The sequence below is a fragment of the Danio aesculapii genome, chromosome 13 (genome assembly GCF_903798145.1).
Source record: "Danio aesculapii chromosome 13, fDanAes4.1, whole genome shotgun sequence".
Taxonomy (NCBI): domain Eukaryota; kingdom Metazoa; phylum Chordata; class Actinopteri; order Cypriniformes; family Danionidae; genus Danio; species Danio aesculapii.
This window is the reverse complement of record NC_079447.1, coordinates 1959287-1980341: the sequence shown is the minus strand read 5'-3', so window position 1 is coordinate 1980341 and position 21055 is coordinate 1959287. Positions and strand designations below refer to the sequence as shown.

Sequence of the window (21055 nt, the reverse complement as noted above, 5' to 3'; positions counted from 1 at the left end):
CACTTTTAGAAGATCCATTTCTAAGCAGGTAAACACCGTTTTAAAGAATGATGTGGGGAGCGTGTCGAGACTGCAGGTTGATGTTTTCATAACTTGCACGATCTCTTCTAAGATTTTGCCATTAATTGCCATGAAATCGGACATAATGTCTGATTTCTTAAGTTGTGGTTGAGCTAGTCTGACGTCGACACAATTTGGCTGATTGGATGAGCTGATTGCCTTTCTGATATTATTGATCTTGTCAGTAAAGAAATGAGCAAACTCATTACATTTGCTTTCAGAGAGTAGCTCACTGGGAATCCGACTGGGGGGGGTTGTGAGTTTCTCTATCGTTGCAAAGAGTTTACGAGCATTGTTTACGTTGCTGTTTATAAGGCTTGAAAAGAAAGTCTGCCTAGCAGTTTTTAGTTCCATATTAAAAGCACGAAGACTGTCTTTATAGATATTATAATGGACTACTAGTTTCGTCTTTCTCCACATACGCTCAGCTTTTCTGCACTGTCTTTTCGTCATTTTTAATTTTGGGGACTTAGTCCAAGATCCCCTTTGGCTGCTAGTTATATTCTTGGCTTTAACAGGAGCAATGTCATCTATGACATTCTTAACTTTAGAATTAAACAAATCAAGGAGAGAATCAACAGAGTCTGCAGATATACTTGGTGCTAGCGATATGGCCTTCATAAACTGCTCATTAGTGTTCTCATTTATGCATCTCTTTCTGACAGAGACAGATCTGTCTTTAATAGCTGGAGTGATCAATATATCAAAGAAAATACAGAAATGATCAGATAGTGCAACATCCTTAACAACAGTTGATGAAATGTGTAAACCCTTAGTTATAAGTAGATCAAGAGTGTGTCCACGATTGTGTGTGGGTCCTTGAACATGCTGAGTCAGATCAAAAGTGTTCAAAACAGTCATCAGTTCTTTTACAGCATTGATTTCTGGATTATCAATGTGAATATTAAAATCCCCAGCAATGGTAAAATAGTCAAATTCAGAGGTTACTAATGATAACAGCTCTGTAAAATCATCAATAAAAACTGGAGAATATTTTGGAGGTCTGTAGATAATGATCAGTAAGATACGTGGAGCACCTTTTAGTGCTATACTCAGATATTCAAAAGACAAAAAGTCACCAAATGACACTTGTTTACACTCATAGACATCTTTAAACAGGGCAGCAATGCCTCCACCTCTCCTATTGGCTCTGCAAACACTCAAAAAGTCAAAGTTTAAAGGAGCTGTTTCATTCAGAACTGCTGCACTACAGCTGTCATCTAGCCAAGTTTCATTTAAAAGCATAAAATCAAGGCAATTTGAGCTGATAAAATCATTGACTAAAAGTGACTTATTGTTGAGTGATCGGATGTTTAAAAGTGCTAACTTAACAGTTTTAGCTGTTTTGCTACAGTAGTCTCAGATTTATATTTAATAGACACAAGATTTGAGTGATTTGCTATACGGCCTGAAAAAGTCTTCGGTTTTCTGTCACGTAATACAACACATATATGTGTAGAGAAAGCTACAGGCACACTGGGTTCCTGCTTGTTCTGTAAACATCTGATAAAGACACTGTTATCTAAGCAGGCACCCGAGACACATCATGGAGAGCAGTTTTGTTCACCAGCTGAGGATGGTGCGTTGTTGTTTGGGCCCTGGCGGTGGGGCAAATGTCGGAGGGCTCTTCCACGTGGGCTCAGAGGTGGTTGTGGAGCAGGCCGCTTTTTGGTTGGTAACTGGGGGCTTGCGGCGATGGAGTGTGAAAGTTTAGTTCCAGCATGCACCAGTTCCTCCATCTTTTTTGAGAAACCCAAGAGAGGCGAGCAAGGTGATAATGGGAACGTGTCTGGCGACAGAGGCTGTGGCTCTGGAGATTCTGGGTGCTGAAATATGTTTTCCTGGGTGTTTTCCTGAGGATCATTTTTTAGTGACGAGACATGATGCTGTTCTGATGCATCACAGTCTGTCTGTGTTGAGCAGAGGGCCAGCGATAGTGTCTCTATCAACAGTGGGTGTTTTGGCTGCGTGGCGTTATCACTGTCCTTGGGTGATGCGTCAACCCCAAGTCCACTCGGGAGCTGATTTGAGGTCTTGTGGTCGTCCGGACAGATGCTAGGTGTGTATGTGCCATTTGGATTGAGGTCAGTGGCACATACAGCTGATGGATGATGGAGGGAGAAGAAGATATTGTCCTTTAGCACCTTTGCACCAAGTTTGTTTGGCTGAAGGCCGTCTGATGTCAACAGTTGTCTTTGGTTCCAGAAGAGATTGAAGTTGTCAATAAAATTCAGTCCTTTCCTGTTACATGCTTTCTGCAGCCATACATTTAGACCAAGCAGCCGCGAAAACATGTTAGTCCCTCTTGCAGGGAGTGGTCCACTGATGAACGGCTGAATTTTCACTCTTTCAACTGTTTCCAAGAGCTCACAGAAATCTCTCTTGAGCAGTTCTGACTGTTCCTTCCGAATATCATTCTTCCCCACATGGATGATAATCCGTTTTGCAGTCTTGTGCTTCTTCAGAATTTCCTTAAGTTCTTTGTTTACATCAGAAACTGTTGCATGAGGGAAGCAGTATGTCATTGTAGATTTGCTCCTAAAATTCCTGATTATTGAATCTCCTACAACTAGTGTTCTTATCTCAGGTGCGATCGGAGCAGAATGCCGCTGTCTAGTCGGCCTTGAGCCTCTGTTCCATGCAGAGTTAGCTGCTGAGTCATGCGATCTCTGTCTGACTGCATTTGGGGATTCTTCACCCATATTACTCAGTACTTCATATCTGTTCTCAAGCTGTATTTGAGTCCGAGCTGTATTTGGGGTAGAGGACGCTAATGCGGCAGCATATGATCTGACCCCACGAGTACCCTTTGGTCTCGCACCTTGTTTATGCCAATGCTCATTTTCCACAGTTTTAATCTGTTTTTCAGTGCTCCAAATAGTGGTAGGAATAGATTTATGGGACTCACCGGCTATTTGCTGTGAGCGTCCACAATGACGCTGCAGTTCTGGTTGGATCGCAAGTAACTTTGTTTCAAGAACTGCAATCTTTTGTAGAAGTTTGTGGCAGTTTGTACAGCAGTGAGAATCTGAATTAATCCGATCCAGAGGCATTTTCACAGCCGTGTTTTCCCGTCTCAGGAATGTGAGCAGCTGATAGCTGGTAGCGGGAGGATTGTTTAGACGATAATTCCCCTCTTGTTAGTAAAGCTATATTCCAGAAAGTTTGTAGAATCGATGCTGATCTTCAAGCTGTGTCGTTTGAGCACTGTGCTGATAGGCTCAAGTTAAAATTAGGGTTTAAGATATAAAAGCAAGTGAGCAGAGAGCGGAGCAGTAGGCAAAGACGTCCGAACAGTAGCGAAGCAGGAAGTATTATAAATGCATGCATTTATAATAAGACGATATAGAAATAAATGTGAGTCGACTCGAGTGTTGTAATTCAGTTTCATCATTTACGACGCTGTCCGTGTAGGCGGCGCACCTCAAGGCCGTTCTGCAGGCTTTGGAGCAGAGCCGCAGGTGTTTTATATTATGGGAACGCAGAATTTGATGCCATAAATCAGTGAACGGCGCATGAGAAAGCAGCGTCCCACAGTTCAGTGCAGTTCTTTCCTCCATCCAGCAGTAAACAGCTCATTTCTGCACAACACACGCACTAAATAATCCTGCAGCATTCCTTAAAAACCAGACGAATTTATACAGTGCATGCACCTCTCGCAGATCTCTCTTTTAAACTCAGATTTTCTACAGGATGATATATCTGTATATATATCTGTGCATATACAGCTGAAGTCACAATTATTCACTGTCCTGTTAATTTTTAACTCTTTTATATTTTTCCCCCAATAATATGAATCATAATAGTTTTAATAACTGATGATTTCTTTTATTTTTGCCATGATGACATAATATTAGACTAGATATTCATCAAGACACTAGTATTCAGCTTAAAGTGACATTTAAAGGCTTAACTAGGGTAATTAGGGTAAAGTTAGGTTCATTAAGTCATTGTATAACAGTGGTTTATTCTGGAGACAATCCAAAACTAATATTGCTTAAGGGGGCTAATAATATTGACCTTAAAATGGCTTTAAAACAATTAAAAACTGCTTTTATTCTAGCTGCAATAAAACAAATAAAAATATTATAGGAAATACTGTGAAAAATTCCTTCCTTTATTCAATGTCACTTGAGAAATACTTCACGGGAGGGCCTTCAACTGTACAGTTCATTAGATAAGTCTGTAGCTGAGCTAAAACTGGATATAATCTAACAAAAAAGATCACAGTACAGAAATTAATACATCCAAATTAATATGTTGGGGGAAAATATTAAATTACAATTTTATTAAACAGGAAAAATCAAGAGAAACAAAAAGAATTTTATTTATTTTTTACAATAATTGAATTGAATTTGCATGCACTGTTTTTATCCTTGATCAAACTCTTATTTTAGTGAATGAATCTGTTTAAATAAATAGTTTTGTTTAAAGGGGGGGTCGCACACCAGTTGCATGTTCTCTCCATGTTAGTGTGGGTTTCCTCCGGGTGCTCCGGTTTCCCCCACAGTCCAAACACATGCGCTATAGGGAAATTGATTAACTAAATTGGATGTAGTGTTTGAGTGTGTGTGTGTGGGTGTGGGTGTGGATGAGTGTGTTTGGGTGTTTCCCAGTACTGGGTTGCAGCTGGCAGGGCATCCGCTGCGTAAAACATATACTGGAATAGTTGGCGGTTCATTCAGCTGTGGCGACCCCTGATGAATAAAGGGACTAAGCTGAAGGAGAATGAATGAATGAATGAATGACAATTAAAAAATGCAGAAATAGGTTTTATTTTTTTTTAAAGACAATAATATGATCTTTGTTAAAAAGGGTTCACACTTTATGCGTAAAAATACACACACACACACACACACACATATATATATATATATATATATATATATATATATATATATATATATATATATATATATATATATTTAATTAGTACTTTTAGAGGTGTAGATGTCAGAATTATTCGCCCCCCTTTGAATTTTTTTTCTTTTTCAAATATTTCCCAAATGATGTTTAACAGAACAAGGACATTTTCACAGCATGTCTGATAATATTTTTTCTTCTGGAAAAAGTCTTATATCTAGTCAAATATTATTTACTGTCATCATGGCAAAGATAAAAGAAATCAATTATTAGAAATTAGCTATTAAAACTATTATGTATATTACTTTCTCACGGTAATCGAAATGCATCACGTGACTGTTCATTTACTGCGCGGAGATGACGGAGATTAAGCCCGAACTCACCCGAAACCGTCGGGTTCAGGCAAAGATCTTCAGCTTTATTCAATTCAATTCAATTCACCTTTATTTGTATAGCGCTTATACAATGTAGATTGTGTCAAAGCAGCTTCACATAGAAGATCATAGTGAATAGGAACAGTGTAGTTCAGTTTGTAGTGTTTAAGTTCAGTTCAGTTGAGCTCAGTTCAGTGTGGTTTAATAATCACTACTGAGAGTCCAAACACTGAAGAGCAAATCCAACGATGCGCAGCTCTATAGATCCTGAACCATGCAAGCCAATGGCGACAGTGGAGAGGGAAAACACTTCACCAATTGGCGAAAGTGAAGAAAAAAAAACCTTGAGAGAAACCAAGCTCAGTTGGGTACGACCATTTTAATTTCTCCGCTGGCCAAAAGTCTTATGAAGAGCTGCAGTCTCAGCGGCGGAGGCTGGAAGCTGGCCTCAGCGAAGACTCGTCTGTCCCTGGAGCGTCACAGGAATCAGTCTCATGTTCTCCACTCCTCCATGACCACCACAGTAGCTGCTCAGTATACGGCCTGGTCCAGGATATGGAAACCTTGGGATCATCTCGTCGTTGGTCTTGGATCGAATCAGTGACTCTGCATAGTCTGAGGGCCTCGGGAAGAGTATCCCCAAGTGGAAATGGAGAATAAAGAAAATAATTAGCGTAGCTGATGTTCATAGTGTATATCAACAAGATGCAGAACCTGTGTGGAAGCCCGCTAAGTGGTGCACTAAGTGTATGCTTTACTGAACAGATAGGTCTTTAATCTAGTGTTGAATTGGGAGAGTGTGTCTGAGCCTCGGACGTTATCAGGAAGGCTATTCCAGAGTTTAGGAGCTATAAATGAGAAGGCTCGACCTCCTTTACTCGACTTTGCTATTCTAGGTACTACCAGAAGCCCTGAGTTTTGAGATCTTAAAGAGCGAGTTGGATTGTAGCGAGACAGAAGATTGGTAAGATAAACAGGAGCTAGATTATTTAAAGCTTTATATGTAAGAAGCAATATTTTAAATTCAATATGAAACTTAACAGGCAGCCAGTGTAAGGAGGATAAAATTGGGGTGATGTGATCAAATTTTTTAGACCTGGTAAGAACTCTGGCAGCTGCATTTTGTACTAGTTGAAGTTTGTTAATAGAGGATGCTGGGCAGCCAGCAAACAGCGTTACAGTAATCCAGCCTAGAAGTCATAAAAGCATGGACTAGCTTTTCTGCATCTGAGATGGATAGCATACTTCGTAACTTAGCGATATTTCTCAGATGAAAGAAAGCAGTTTTTGTGACATGGGAAATATGATTTTTAAAAGTTAAATTACTGTCTAATATGACACCCAGATCTTTTATAGTAGAGCTAACGCTAACTTTGTATCCCTCTAATTGTAGGTCGAGTTGTGAGATCTGCTGTGTACAGGATTTAGGCTCAATAAGTAATAATTCTGTTTTGTCTGAGTTTAAGAGAAGATAATTCATTTTCTCTAGTCCACAGAACAACATCCCATTGAACACATTTAGTCCACCGACACAGTAGTGTTAAATCATGAATGGTTATTGATTTGTTTGTCACCGTTTCACCGTTTACATTGTTAACTATGTTACTTATATGCAAAAACGTCGTCTTTTTAGGAAAAAGCAAGACAAGTTCATAGCTTACAGTGTTACTAATAATGAGACCACAACAGAACATCAGTAAACAGCACTATTCCGCCTAGCCTGCTTTACTGAGCTGAAGATGCTGTTCTATTCACATTGGGTCATTTCTGAACAATGACAGCTTGTGACGCGCTCCCAATATTGTTCACCGCTGCTCTGAATATTCGCTCTGAAATGGCATGTAAGTATGGCTTATTAATAAGTGTAATTCCTGCACGCCGCAGGCCAAACACTAAGCATACAGTAGTAGCTTTAGGACAAAACGTGTGAGAGAGTGAGACCAGCGATCCTCACATGCATGAAACATTGCACATCATGACAAGTTCTGCTGCTACACAACTGAAAACCTGCTAGATATAATACAGTTTCTCGTTGGTGATTATAGTAATATAAAGGACTGTAGAGTTTTCTAACTGGCGAATGACATGATCAAGTGGTGGATTGTCTATGGTCATCTTTACGGAGGACATTCGTGATTTCAGGAGGCGTGGCTTTGGATAGCAGAGAAGGGATTGTGTTTTCAAAGCTATTATGCAAACCTTTAACTGAGATATACCTAAAATATTGATTATCATAACGAGGGGGGGGGGGTGTACTCATTTTTGCTCAGCATTTAATATCTGCCTGGATGAAGTTTTGTCTGCTGTAATCCTGCATCTGCCAGCAGAAGAAAAGAGAAATGCAGGTTCAGAGCTTTGAGAGGCTCTTCTGCGGTGGCGGATTCTGTGCCTACGCTTGTGTTTTTCTGCCATTAAATCCACAGAAACTCTCATTCATCCTGCAGGTGCTCAGACTCAAGTGCACATCCACAGGGTTTGGCTTTTAGGGCTTCTGATGGTCCTTGATGTAAATGTGGGCATCAGCTGATGCTTTCAGATACGGCGTATATATACTGCATATGCAAGGCTGGATTTATGATTACAGTGACTCTGAGTCAGACGTATTGTTGTGTAAGTGCTTGTGGTTTCAGTTAGCTCAGAATCAGTGTAAAATGAAGTATACTTCAGAAAAGTCTGTCCTTCAAATTGAAATTCAAGGATGGTGTAAGAGTTGTGAACACAATAAGAGTTTTATTCGCCACCATGAAAGTTTTGAAGTTTCATTTGAAATGTTCAGCTTTATTTCTATAGAGATTTATAATGTAGATTGCGTCAAAGCAGGTTAACACAGACGAAGCTTTAGTTTAAAGGATGCACATTTTTGTTTATATGGTTAAAAGAAAAATTAATGTTCCCAACTTCCCAAGTGATGTTTCACAGAGCAAGGACATGCAACACAGACTCATTGTGATTATGTGCCCTGTATATTTATTTATTTATTTATTTATTTATTTATTTATTTATTTATTTATTTATTTATTTATTTATTTATTTATTTATTGATTTATTTATTTATTTATTTATTGATTTATTTATTTATTGTATTTTATTTATTTATTTATTTATTTAAATTTATTTATTTATTTATTTATTTATTTATTTATTTATTTATTTATTTATTTATTTAAATTATGTTATTTATTTATTTAAATTATTTTATTTATTTATTTATTTAAATTTATTTATTTATTTAAATTATTTTATTTATTTATTTATTTAAATTATTTTATTTATTTATTTATTTATTTTTTTAATTTATTTAAATTATTTTATTTATTTATTTATTTATTTAAATTATTTTATTTATTTATTTATTTATTTATTTAAATTATTTTATTTATTTATTTATTTATTTATTTATTTATTTATTTAAATTATTTTATTTATTTATTTAAATTATTTTATTTATTTATTTATTTATTTACTTAAATTATCTTATTTATTTATTTTTATTTATTAATATTCTATTATCTGAAATTTATAAAAAAATATATAATTTTATTTAAAATTTTATTATGTATATAACTAAAACTATATATATATATATATATATATATATATATATATATATATATATATATATATATATATATATATATATATATATATATATATATTTATATTTATACAACAGTTTTGTCTGGTTCTTGAATCTGATTGGCTGATAGCAGTGTGATATTCTGCAATAACAGCACTCGTACAGCCTCTTCACCTTTGTGTATTACTCCGCCCACATAGAGTGACAGCAGATCAATCAACTCACTACAGTTTGACTAATATTACAGCTGTTGGATAACATAATGTACTTTTGAGGTATTTTTTAGTCGAGAATGTAGTTTTTTAGATTGCAATTATGCAGTTTTTCTGAGAGACAGCGCATCGGCGTCCATTAGCCAAAGACGGTTGATGTTGTCTATCCACAAGTCGGCGCCAGGACCGCATAATAAGCCCTTGCTTAGAAGATTAAAACTGTGTGTTTTCTAACTACAGCTGATCAAATCATTATTAAACTGGTAAGTGATATTCTAAGCCGATCTCTCTCTTTTGTATAGATTGCAACTATGCAGTTTGTTTATAAGGACAGTGCCTATTTTAATACAGTAACTTTCCTATCCTGGTTCTCACCAGTGTTATTCAGAGACCTCACCCACGAACACCCCCTCATCGCAAACACAACAGCAGTCTAGTAGTGATTACGCTGCTTTTTTTCACGGTTAAATATTGTGATATCCCGATTGCAACAGAGAAATACTGTAGACTGTAACACTGTAAGAAGATATCTCTGTAGACAGATGGCATTTCATGTCACGTTCAGCCTTATAATCTTAAAGTGTGAGAAAAATCAGCTGTTTTGTCATCGCTTTAGACATTACGCTAGAGAATCATTCAAACACTAGCTCTACAGTGATGTTGGTAAATTAGCAACGGTATATATATATATATATATATCATACATGGCCAATTTAGTTCATCAATTCACCTATAGAGCATGTGTTTGGACTGTGGGGGAAACCGGAGCACCCAGAGGAAACCCATGCCAACACAGGGAGAACATGCAAACTCCACACAGAAACGCCAACTGACCCAGCTGAGGCTCGAACCAGCGACCTTCCTTCTGTAAGGCCACAGTGCCAACCACAGAGCCACTGTGTCACCCCTGGACCCCAAATTTCACACTTTATTTTCTTCCTCAAGAGCCATTAGCTGCATTTTAAACAGGACTGTTGTGAAAGTAGAATAGTTTTCTCATGAGTTGTTCTGTATTTTTACATGAATATCTCCTTCCTCCCACCTGAAAGTGTTGCGTACACGAGGCCTTTGAGTTTTCCACGCTCATTTTCATAATCTCTCTACACAGCGGTGAAACTCATAAAACGGCCTGACAGCTCCGGCGGCTCTGCAGTTTAATGACGCAGGCCAAATGGCTTATTTGAGTAATAGGAAAAGGCAAAGCCATTAAATGAGCCGTATGTCCGTACAGTTACTCACACACTTATTGAGGATCTCATCATGTGATCGGCAGAACATCCAGATCGTGCATCCTGTTGTGTTTAATCCAGCTGACAGTGAACGTGCTCATAATTATCCTTTATATATATATTTTTTAATTCCCCTTTATTTGTATAGCGCTTATACAATGTAGATTGTGTCAAAGCAGCTTCACATAGAAGCTCATAGTAAATAGGAACAGTGTAGTTCAGTTTGTAGTGTTTAAGTTCAGTTCAGTTTAGTTCAGTTCAGTGTGGTTTAATAATCACTACTGAGAGTCCAAAACACTGAAGAGCAAATCCATCCATGCGCAGCTCTACAGATCCCGAACCATGCAAGCCAGTGGCGACAGCGGCAAGGAAAAACTTCAACAATTGCCGAAAGCGAAGAATTAAAAAACCTCCAGAGGACCCAGGCTCAGTTGGGCATGACCATTTCTCCTCTGGCCAAATGTCTTGTGCAGAGCTGCAGTCTAGGCGCCTGAGGCTGGAAACTGGACCTCAGCGAAGACTTGTCTGTCCCTGGAGCGTCACAGGGATCAGTTTCGTGCTCTCCACTCCTCCATGACCACCACGGTAGCTGCTCAGGATACGGCCTGGTCCAGGATATGGAAACCTTGGGATCATCTCGTCGCTGGTCTTGAATCGAATCAGTGGCGCTGCATAGTCTGAGGGCCTCGGGAAGAGTATCCCCAGGTGGAAATGGAGAATAAAGAAAATAATTAGTGTAGCTGATGTTCATAGTGTATAAAAACCAGATGCAGAAACCTGTGTGGAGCACATTCATGTATCATACCGTAGTGTTGTACTGAGAGTATGCTTTACTAAAAAGATAGGTCTTTAATCTAGTTTTGAGTTGGGAGAGTGTGTCTGAGCCTCGGACGTTATCAGGAAGGCTATTCCAGAGTTTAGGAGCCATAAATGAGAAGGCTCGACCTCCTTTACTCGACTTTGCTATTCTAGGTACTACCAGAAGCCCTGAGTTCTGAGATTATATATAGCGAGTTGGATTGTAGCGAGACCAAACTTCATTTTCTTTTCGGCTTAGTCCCTTTATTAATCAGGGGTCGCCACAGCTGAATGAACCGCCAACTTATCCAGCATATGTTTTGCACAGCAGATGCACTTCCAGTTGCAACCCATCACTGGGAAACATCCATACACACTCATTCACACACATACACTAAGGCCAATATTAGCTTACCTCAATTCCCCCAATAGCGCATGTGTTTGGACTGTGGGGGAAACCGGAGCACCCAGAGGGAACCCACATTAACACAGGGAGAACATGCAAGCTCCACACAGAAATGACAACTGACCTAGCCGAGGCTCAAACCAGCGACCTTCTTGCTGTGAGGCGATTGTGCTACCCCACTGTAGCCACCATGCTGCCCTGTTTTATTTAATCTCACATAATAATAAAATGCTGAGTTTGTTCAGTAAGGAGTGTTTTGATTGGCGGATTAAATACGCACCATGATTGGCTAAACAGAATATCCTCCAAAAAAAGATGTGTATGAATCATGTCCTGCCAGGAAGGTCTCAAAAATACCGCACACACAAATTCAAAGGACATTCAAATGTTTTATTTTTGAGACTGATCTGGCTCCATAGTGGAGGGCTGCAGTGATGGTTGACTTTCTCCAACTTCCCCCATCTCCCGACTGCATCTCTGGAGTTCAGCCACAGTGATCTCTGGGTTCTTCTTTACCTCTCTCACCAAGGCTTTAACCTCTTTAGGCTCAAGGTGTTTTTTTACATGCATTTTTTATTTCTCTTTGCTATTTGGGCTTATTGGAAACTAATTAGATTAAAAACCTGAGTATCATCTTTTGATATGATGTACTTTTAGAGAAAAATGATGTCCATATATGTGGACTCGTGGTCCGAATTTACATAAAATACTCTTTCCTGAATGTTTTTTAATGCATACACAACAGATTTTTTTTTTGACAATCAGAGAGTAAAAACTACATTTTTTCCCAGTTTGGACAGTTAAAAATAGTGTTTGGGACATTTCATATGCTGCAGAACAGATGCAGGATGACACTGCATGTCTATAACAAAATATAAAACATTCAAAGTATTTTAAATAGCCACTTAAGAGCTCAAATGTGCTACCCTAGTAGGTTAATTACTTATATTTTGACTGTAACCTTGACTTAATCTGACTGTAATGCAATAATGTGCACCTTTTGTAAAGCTGCTTTGAAACAATAATTATTGAAAAGCGCTGTACAAATAAACTAGAACTGAGTTGAAATGAATATTCCCCCATTTCCAGATATTTATTTTAAGCAAAGGATCGTCATACTCTTGATCTGGTGCACACCTTCTGTGGATGATCTGTACTTATTAATAATTTCCTCTGAATGTTTCATCTAGAATAATCTGTTACTAATTAAAACAACAGCTTTTTCAGTTCTCTTTCTCCTCTGTTTGTTGCTTGTTGTTGTGTTTTTTCATGTAAATATGTATGTATGTAAGTATGTATGTATCGTATATTGTCACATTTTTCTTACATCTTAATAAAAAGAAAGAAAGAAAGTGCTTATATTTTATAATGTGTGTGTGTGTGTGTGTGTGTGTGTGTGATCTGCAGGGGAAAGGAGTTTGGTCACGATGTGGACTTCATCATCAAAACCCCTGAAGGACAAGAGGACAGTATTCTGCCTGCGGTCATTAAACGATTCAAAAGTCAGGTACAAAACACTGTTTAATCCTGCTAAAGAGCCTTCATCTGCATTGTTTTTTTTCCCTGAGACTGAAAATATTTCAGTTTTTCAGTGCAGAAAGATAAATGATCAAATTTAGCATTAGAAAAGACAACCTAGTTTAAAAAAAGAGGCTAGATTTCTTTGTTTCGGTGCCATAATTGTCTTTCTCTGGACGAGTACTGCTTTTTTGTGGAAAGCTCTTGTTGAAAGCCCTTATATGGAGGTGCTGTGGGCGTGTATTATGCAAATTACTCACCTTGTGTACGTGGATGCTCATTTATAGCTTGTCAAATTCACTAAGGCTGCGTTTGAAATTGCTTACTTCCTACTATATAGTATGTTAAAAACAGTATGCAAGCCGAGTAGAATGTCTAAATTCATAGTATTATAAAAACAGTAGGGCATCATGGTGGCGCAGTGGGTAGCATAATCGCCTTACAGCAAGAAGGTCGCTGGTTCGAGCCTCAGCTGGGTCAGTTGGCGTTTCTGTGTGGAGTTTGCATGTTCTCCCCGTGTTGCCTTGGGTTTCCCCCACAGTCCAAACACATGCGGTATAGGGGAATTGATTAACTAAATTGACCGTAGTGTATGAGTGTGTGTGTGTGTATGGGTGTTTCCCAGAGATAGGTTGCAGCTGGAAGAGCATCCCCTGTGTAAAACATATGCTGGAATAGTTGGTGGTTCATTCAAATGTGGCGACCTCTGAGACTAAGCTGAAGGAAAATGAATGAATGAAAATACTGCATTTTGACCCATATAAGTCAACAGGAAAAATCAGATATTGCGATATTTGAATTTGAATCAGATGCCTTGAATAACTCTATTGGGAAGTGTTCAGATTGATTGCAATAGAGGATTTAATAATGTATAAAAATAATAAACAAATCACTAGCAATGTATTCAACCCAGGCTCATTCTGAAAACGTACCGCTATATACATTTCCGGAGAGCAGCAAATATGTCCCAGGAGCTATTTTTTTTTTGCAAATTCACCAGAGGCCGCTGTGGACGCGTTTTCAGATCTCAAATTTCTCTCGCGAGTGCCATTCACACCTACCATTCTCAAGTCCACCAGAGGCCGCTGTCAACTGACTGGCTGAATAACCGCTGTTTACACACAGACAGGGACTTTGGAATGTTTAAAAGCTGTGAAGATCAGCTGATCTGTGTTTGAAGCTGACATATGAGCAATCCGCTGATGATTTGACTGATCTTCACAGCTTTAAAATGCTCCAGCATCCCAGTATCCATGTCAACAGTGGTGAAATGACCTTCGCGGGGAAAAAAATGATGTAAAATAAGACTTCATCATCTTTATTGTATAGATGCTCAATTAAAAAGTGTGTTTATTAAAGTTAAATGGTGCACTTTATTGTGTAATGCTTTAAAATGTCTTAAAATGTTTATACAGTCTCGTGCCTTAAAAACACAGAAAGATAAAGGCAGACTTCCACTTAAAAAAAAAGCATACTATGGCTCCTGGTCAACTGTAAACCCAACTCATATCCTGCGATGTGACTGATGCAGATGCACACATTGCGATTGTTACGACCACGGTCACAACATTAAATGAGGGAAAAACACAAACGGATCGGTCTTGGGGATTTATTAACTGGATAACCAAATGTAAACAAATTGTGGGGAGAAAACACAATAAACAAAGGCTGAGGAGCACAACTCCAATTAAAGGAGCACAACTCCACGTCTGGACGGCCGCTTAAATCCCCGTCACTGAAGTGCTGCTGCGCGAGCTCTTAAATCGCCGGCGGTCAATGGTCTGCAGGTGCGGAGGAATCAACTTAATCAAAACACAAACAGCAACAAAACACTAGAGGGCGACAAAGTAACATAAATAATTAAATAATAAACACATGAACATGTAACAGCGATATTGGTGCCAAAACAATATATAGAGGGGAGATAAGTATTGAACACGTCATATTGTTGTTGACCAAAGAAATCAAAGAAAATGAATCTAATTTGTTTACAAATCAAGTTCTGTGTAATAAAATGACACAGGGAAAAAGTATTGAACACATGAAGAAAGGGAGGTGTGTTTGGCCAGTGAAAGCCCAGACAGCAGCTGCAATCTCTCAGTAGTTCTTCAGCAACCCTCTGCCCTTCCTCAGTGTAAATGAATATCAGCTGCTTCAGTCCAACATCAACATTAGCAGGAGGATGACGATGAAAACAGGGAGGACATTTCAGCAAGACAATGATCCAAAACAGAGCCAAGGAGACTCTCAGATGCTTTCAGCGAAAGAAAATCAAGCTGTAGAATGGCCCAGCCAATCACCTGAGATAAATCCAATGGAAGATACAAAATAGAGCTCAGATTTGATAGACGAGACCCACAGAACCATCAGGATTTTGACACTCTGTTGAGGTCTGTGAGAAACTCACACCTGAGCAATGTATGAGGCTTCATTCTCCATATGAGAGGCATCTTTAAGCTGCCAGCATAAAGTATTAAACACATTTCAGTAGTTCAGTGCTTTCTCCGTCTGTCATTTTATCCTTATTACACACAACCCATCTTTCAGATTTGTTTTGTTTTATTATGTTTTGTATTGTTTTTACCGAAATCTGCTTCAATTCCGTGTCAACAGCTCCTTTACAAATATTATTCCCAGGAAAAGACATGCCAACGTGTTCAATACTTCGCAATACCTCCGCGGTATTGTGCAGCACTATGTCAGTGTTTTAATGGCTGGATGTCCCATGATGCCGCTGTTTTCCTGAGCATCTCTCATCACGATCAGACATGCTGAAGTGAGTCTGGATCTCCTCTCGTTCTGCTGATTGTTCGTTCAGAGGCGCTGATGTTCACAGGTCCACTTTAATGGTCACTCCAGACAATCAGAGCAAATTGTAAGTCACCGCTGGAGGATAAACAACTCCATCTTTCAGAGGCTGGCAGTTCATTACAGCACAGAAAAAACACACAAGAGTCCAGTCTGAGAGGAAAACAAAACCTCTGCTCATTTTACAGTAATCCAAGCAGACAGGCAGAACAAACAGACAAGCACACAATTAAAGAGGATTTATACTCGACTTCACATCACAAACATTCATTATATGCTTTATTATGTAATAAAATTATAACAATAATTATAGTAATGTATTTTAAATATTTTTTATCATTTTATATTTCTATTTGGGGGAAGCCCCAGCTGGGTGGGTTTCCTCCGGGTGCTCCGGTTTCCCCCACAGTCCAAACACAAGCGCTATAGGGCAATTGATGAACTAAATTGGCCATTGTGGATTTTGTTTCCCAGTGCTGGCTGACAACTGGAAGGGCATCCGTTGTGTAAAATATGTGCTGGATAAGTTGGCGGTTCATTCCGCTGTGGCGACCCCAAAGTAATAAAGGGACTAAGCTGAAATGAAAATGAATGAATGAATATTTGGGGTGGCAAGGTGGCTCAGTGGTTAGCACTATCACCTCACAGCAAGAAGGTCACAGGTTTGAGTCCCGGCTGGGTCAGTTGGCATTTCTGTGTGGAGTTTGCATGTTCTCCCCGTGTTGGCGTGGGTTTCCTCCGGGTGCTCCGGTTTTCCCACAGTCTAAACACATGCGCTCCAAACACATGCGCTATAGGGGAATTGATGAACTAAATTGGCTGTAGTGTATGAGTGTGTGTGTGTGAGAGAGAATGAGTGTGTATGGGTGTTTCCCAATAGTATGTTGCAGCTGGAAGGGCATCCGATGAGTAAAACATATGCTGGAATAGTTGATGGTTCATCGTCGTGGTGGCCCCTTATAAATAAGGGACTAAACTGAAGGAAAATGATTGGACGAATTATTGTATTTATTAGATTTATTTTTATTTATTTGTTTATTTTTAATCTGATTCATTAGATTGTTAGTTTTGGTCATTTAATTTTAGAAATTCATATTTTAATGATTAATTGGGAAAATTGGTTTAAACTCAAAAGCATTGATGAAATGTATCACAATTATAAGACTGCATTAGTCAAATGTTAATTAAATGTTATTATGTTTTTTCTACTAAGATCTGTTAATACTTCATCCAAATTTTTAAAATAAATATTGTCACTTGACATGTTTTAAAATATGAAAATTGGTTAGAATCACACACATATTTGCCACAGCCATATCACCCTGCAGCCCTAAAGCATTTTAACATTTTACATAACAACAACATTTTAAGTCAAGGGAAGGTTTTATTTTTTAAGAAATGGATAGAAGTTGGGATTTTAAAAGTAAGGGACATTTTATATGAATTGAAAGAAGGCTTTTTAACTGAACAATATGTTATAGACACAATGGAGGAGGCGAAAGAGGAATACAACAGAAGGGAAATTGAGAAAAATCTTGACATAATTAAACAGGCAATTCCGAAAGAATGGATACGAAGAATAGACAATTTTGAAAAAGAAAAAGAAACAAATGAAGTGTATGTGAAAATAGGAGAAAAAATACATGGTTTTAAAGAATGTACTGTGAAAAATAATTGTTGTTTTTTTAGAGAGAAAGTTTTTAAAGAACCAACAGCAAACAGATACTGGATGGAAAAATACAATGTAAAAGCAAATGAAATATGGGGAAACATGAAAGGAAGGTATGTAGAAACTAAAGTCGAATGTCTAGAATTTTTAATAAGGCACGGCACAGAGCAATCTTTTCAGATGTCATTTTAAACAAGATAGGGATGGAACAAAATGGAATGTGTAAAGTATGTCAAAAAGAAGAAGAGGGTTTTTTACACAGGTTTTTATATTGTCAAGAATTGGAAAGTTCTTTAAAAGATTGTAAAGTTTTAATTAAAGGACTACTTGGAGACTGGGATGAAAATGAAACCAGAGTATTGATGTTGGGATGGAATAAGAATAATGAAAATTGTCAACCTGTGTATCATACTGATGAAGAATGCAATGTGGGAAAGGAGAATTGTGGCAAAAAAAAGAGAAAATTGTGATGGATGTATGGACAATTTAAGGAGGAAAACGGAAGGATATATGGAAAAACTGTATATATATATTATAAAAACGAGGACAATTTACGTGAACTGCACAAAATTTTGACAGACAAAGCATGTCAAGTTTTTAAAGAAATGAACTGGAATTTACCACAGTTTTAATGTTTTGATCAGTTTTAATGTTTTGATCTTTAACCAAATGATCTTTTAATGTGTATTGTATTATGCTTTATCATGAAAAATTGTATTTGAAATTATTTTAATAAAAAAAAAAGGCAATGCCTGATCTCATCTGAAAAAAAAAAAAAATGCAGGTCAAGAGCAGTTACTCACTGAAGCTAAGCAGAGCTGAGCCTGGTCAGTACCTGGATGGGAGACCACATGGGAAAACCAGGTTACAGTTGGCAATGGTGTTAGTGAGCCCAGTAGGGGGCGCTCAACCTGTGGTCTGTGTGAGTCCTAATGCCCCAGTAAAGTGAAGGGGACACTATACTGTCAGCGAGTGCCGTCTTTTGAATGAGACGTTAATCTAGGTCCTGACTCTCTGTGGTTATCAAAAATCCTATGACACTTCTGGTAAAGAGTAGGGGTGTAACCCAGGTGTCCTGGACAAACTACCTCCATCAGCCCTTAACCCATCATGGCCTCCCAATCATCCCCATCCACCGAATTGGCTCTATCACTGTCTCTCCACTCCACCTATAGCAGGTGTGTGGTGAGCGCACTGGCGCTGTTGTCCTGTGGCTGCCGTCGCATCATCCAAGTGGAGCTGCACACTGGTGGAGGTGTGGAGAGACCCCCCTCATGATTGTGAAGCACTTTGTGTGTATGGGCATACACAATAAATGCGCTATATAAATACATATTACATATTATATATACTATGTGTACATACTACATATATGATGTGATTCAAGGTTATTTCACTAAATATTAATTCTGTTCTAGTTTGTATTGTGTTATCTAGTAATGAATGTAAACCTGTCTAAAAACACGACACCTTTTTCTTATTTTATGTACAGTTGAAGTCTAAATTATTCGCCCTCCTGTTCAATATTTATAGAGATATCTCAAGTGATATTTCATAGATTGAGGGATTTTTCCACAGTATTTCCTATAGTATTTTTTGTTTTGGAGAAAATCCATGTGGCGCGAATAATTCTGACTTCAACATTTTATTACCAGAAAGGCTCCATTTTTAAAATTTGATCATCAAACTATTGATAAAATATGACTGAATAAGAAAATTAAACAAGAAAATGATGATATTAGCATATTTTTCTGATGTTATGATGTGTTTTATGACATGCATTCATTTTCCTTCAGCTTAGTTCCTTAATTATCAGTGGTCGCCATGGCGGAATGAACCGCCAACTACTCCAACATATGTTTACGCAGCACATGCACTTCCAGCTGCAATCCAATACTGGGAAACACCCATACACACTTATTCACATACACTACGGCTAATTTAGTTCAATTCCCCTATAGCGCATAGACTATTGGGAAAACCGGAGCACCCGGAGGAAAGCCACGCCAACACGGGGAGAACATGCAAACTCCACATAGAAACACCTACTGAACCAGCTGGGACTTGAACCAGCGACCTTCTTGCTGTGAGGTGATAGTGCTAACCACTGAGCCACATTGCCACCTCAAATATTCATTCAATCTTTTTCTTTTCGGCTTAGTCCTTTTATTAATCTGGGGTTGCCACAGTTGAATGAACCGCCAACTTATCCAGCATATGTTTTACACAGCGGATGCCCTTGCAGCTGCAAGCAAGTATTTGGAAACACCCATACACACTCATCCACACTCATACACTACGGCCAATCTAGTTCATCAATTCCCCTATAGCGCATGTGTTTGGACTGTGGGGGAAACCGGAGCACCCGGAGGAAACCCACACCAATACGGGGAGAACATGCAAACTCTACACAGAAACACCTACTGTCTCAGCTGGGACTCGAACCAGCAACCTTCTTGCTGTGAGGCAACGGTGCTAACCAGTGAGTCACCATGACGCCAGCTTTATAACGTGATTTTGATTGAATATTCTTTTAGATCCTCTAGTTCCCAGTGTTATCATCAGCAGGTGTTTACCATGTTAAAATGACTGTAAACCATGGCCAGAATTCAGTGTGATTTACTGGTCAGAAGTGTGATCCTGACAGATGAAAGTCTGACGGTCTTGAAGACTCTGACAGGTTTATTGAAGTCCATCACTTGAGTCTTGTCTTCAGTGTCAGCTTTTACTTCTGCTTGTTCTGTCAAACTCCAGACTGTGGTTTTGTTCATCAGGAACTGCAGAGAAACACATGTTTTAGATGTAAAATGAGCCTTTAATACGCAGCATTATTTCTTGCAACTTTGTCAGTAACTTGCCATGGTTTGGTTAAAATATAAATTTAATTAAAGTTTAGTTTTATTAAAATCCAATAAATAAAACATGTTTTCAAATGCATTATAAAAGGTCATATTTTGGTTTTGGGGGTCTCCAACAACAGTCTGATATGCAAGGTCAATAAACACTTCCATGGTCTTATAATCTGCATTTACTTTTACCTAATTATCCCTGCCTCTCCCATCTGATTACGCTCAGAGATTCATCTGTTCCCAAACCCCTCCTTAGCATGAAGCTAATCTGCGGTGATTGGTCAAATGACCCAGTCTGTTGTGATTGGTCGACAGAGTTAGTAGCCCCCCTGAATTATTGGCCCCGGTTTATTTTTCCCCAATTTCTGTTTAACAGAGAGCAGATTTCTTCAACACATTTCTAATCATAATAGTTTTAATAACTCATCTCTAATAACTGATTTATTTTATCTTTGTCATGATGACAGTAAATAATATTAGACTAGATATTCTTCAAGACACTTCTATACAGCTTAAAGTCACATTTAAATCGCTGGAAAACATTCATACTCACATGAACTACAAATCAGCCATATCATGGACTACAACACCCAGTCACGCCACACACACACACAACCGGTTCCAGATCCAGACTGATGGAGTAGAGCAGATTTACCCTGTGTATATAAATTAAAATAATAATAATAATAATA

General features: G+C 38.3%; 1 protein-coding gene across 1 annotated transcript in view; it reads left to right on the top strand.

Annotated features, from left to right (window-relative positions):
* Window positions 1-21055, top strand: part of dntt (deoxynucleotidyltransferase, terminal) — a 245228-nt gene that overhangs the window by 83246 nt on the left and 140927 nt on the right. Inside the window, exon 8 of the mRNA XM_056471419.1 lies at window positions 12927-13026. Coding sequence (XP_056327394.1) covers window positions 12927-13026 — 100 coding nt within the window. The remainder of the gene's footprint in view (window positions 1-12926; window positions 13027-21055) is intronic.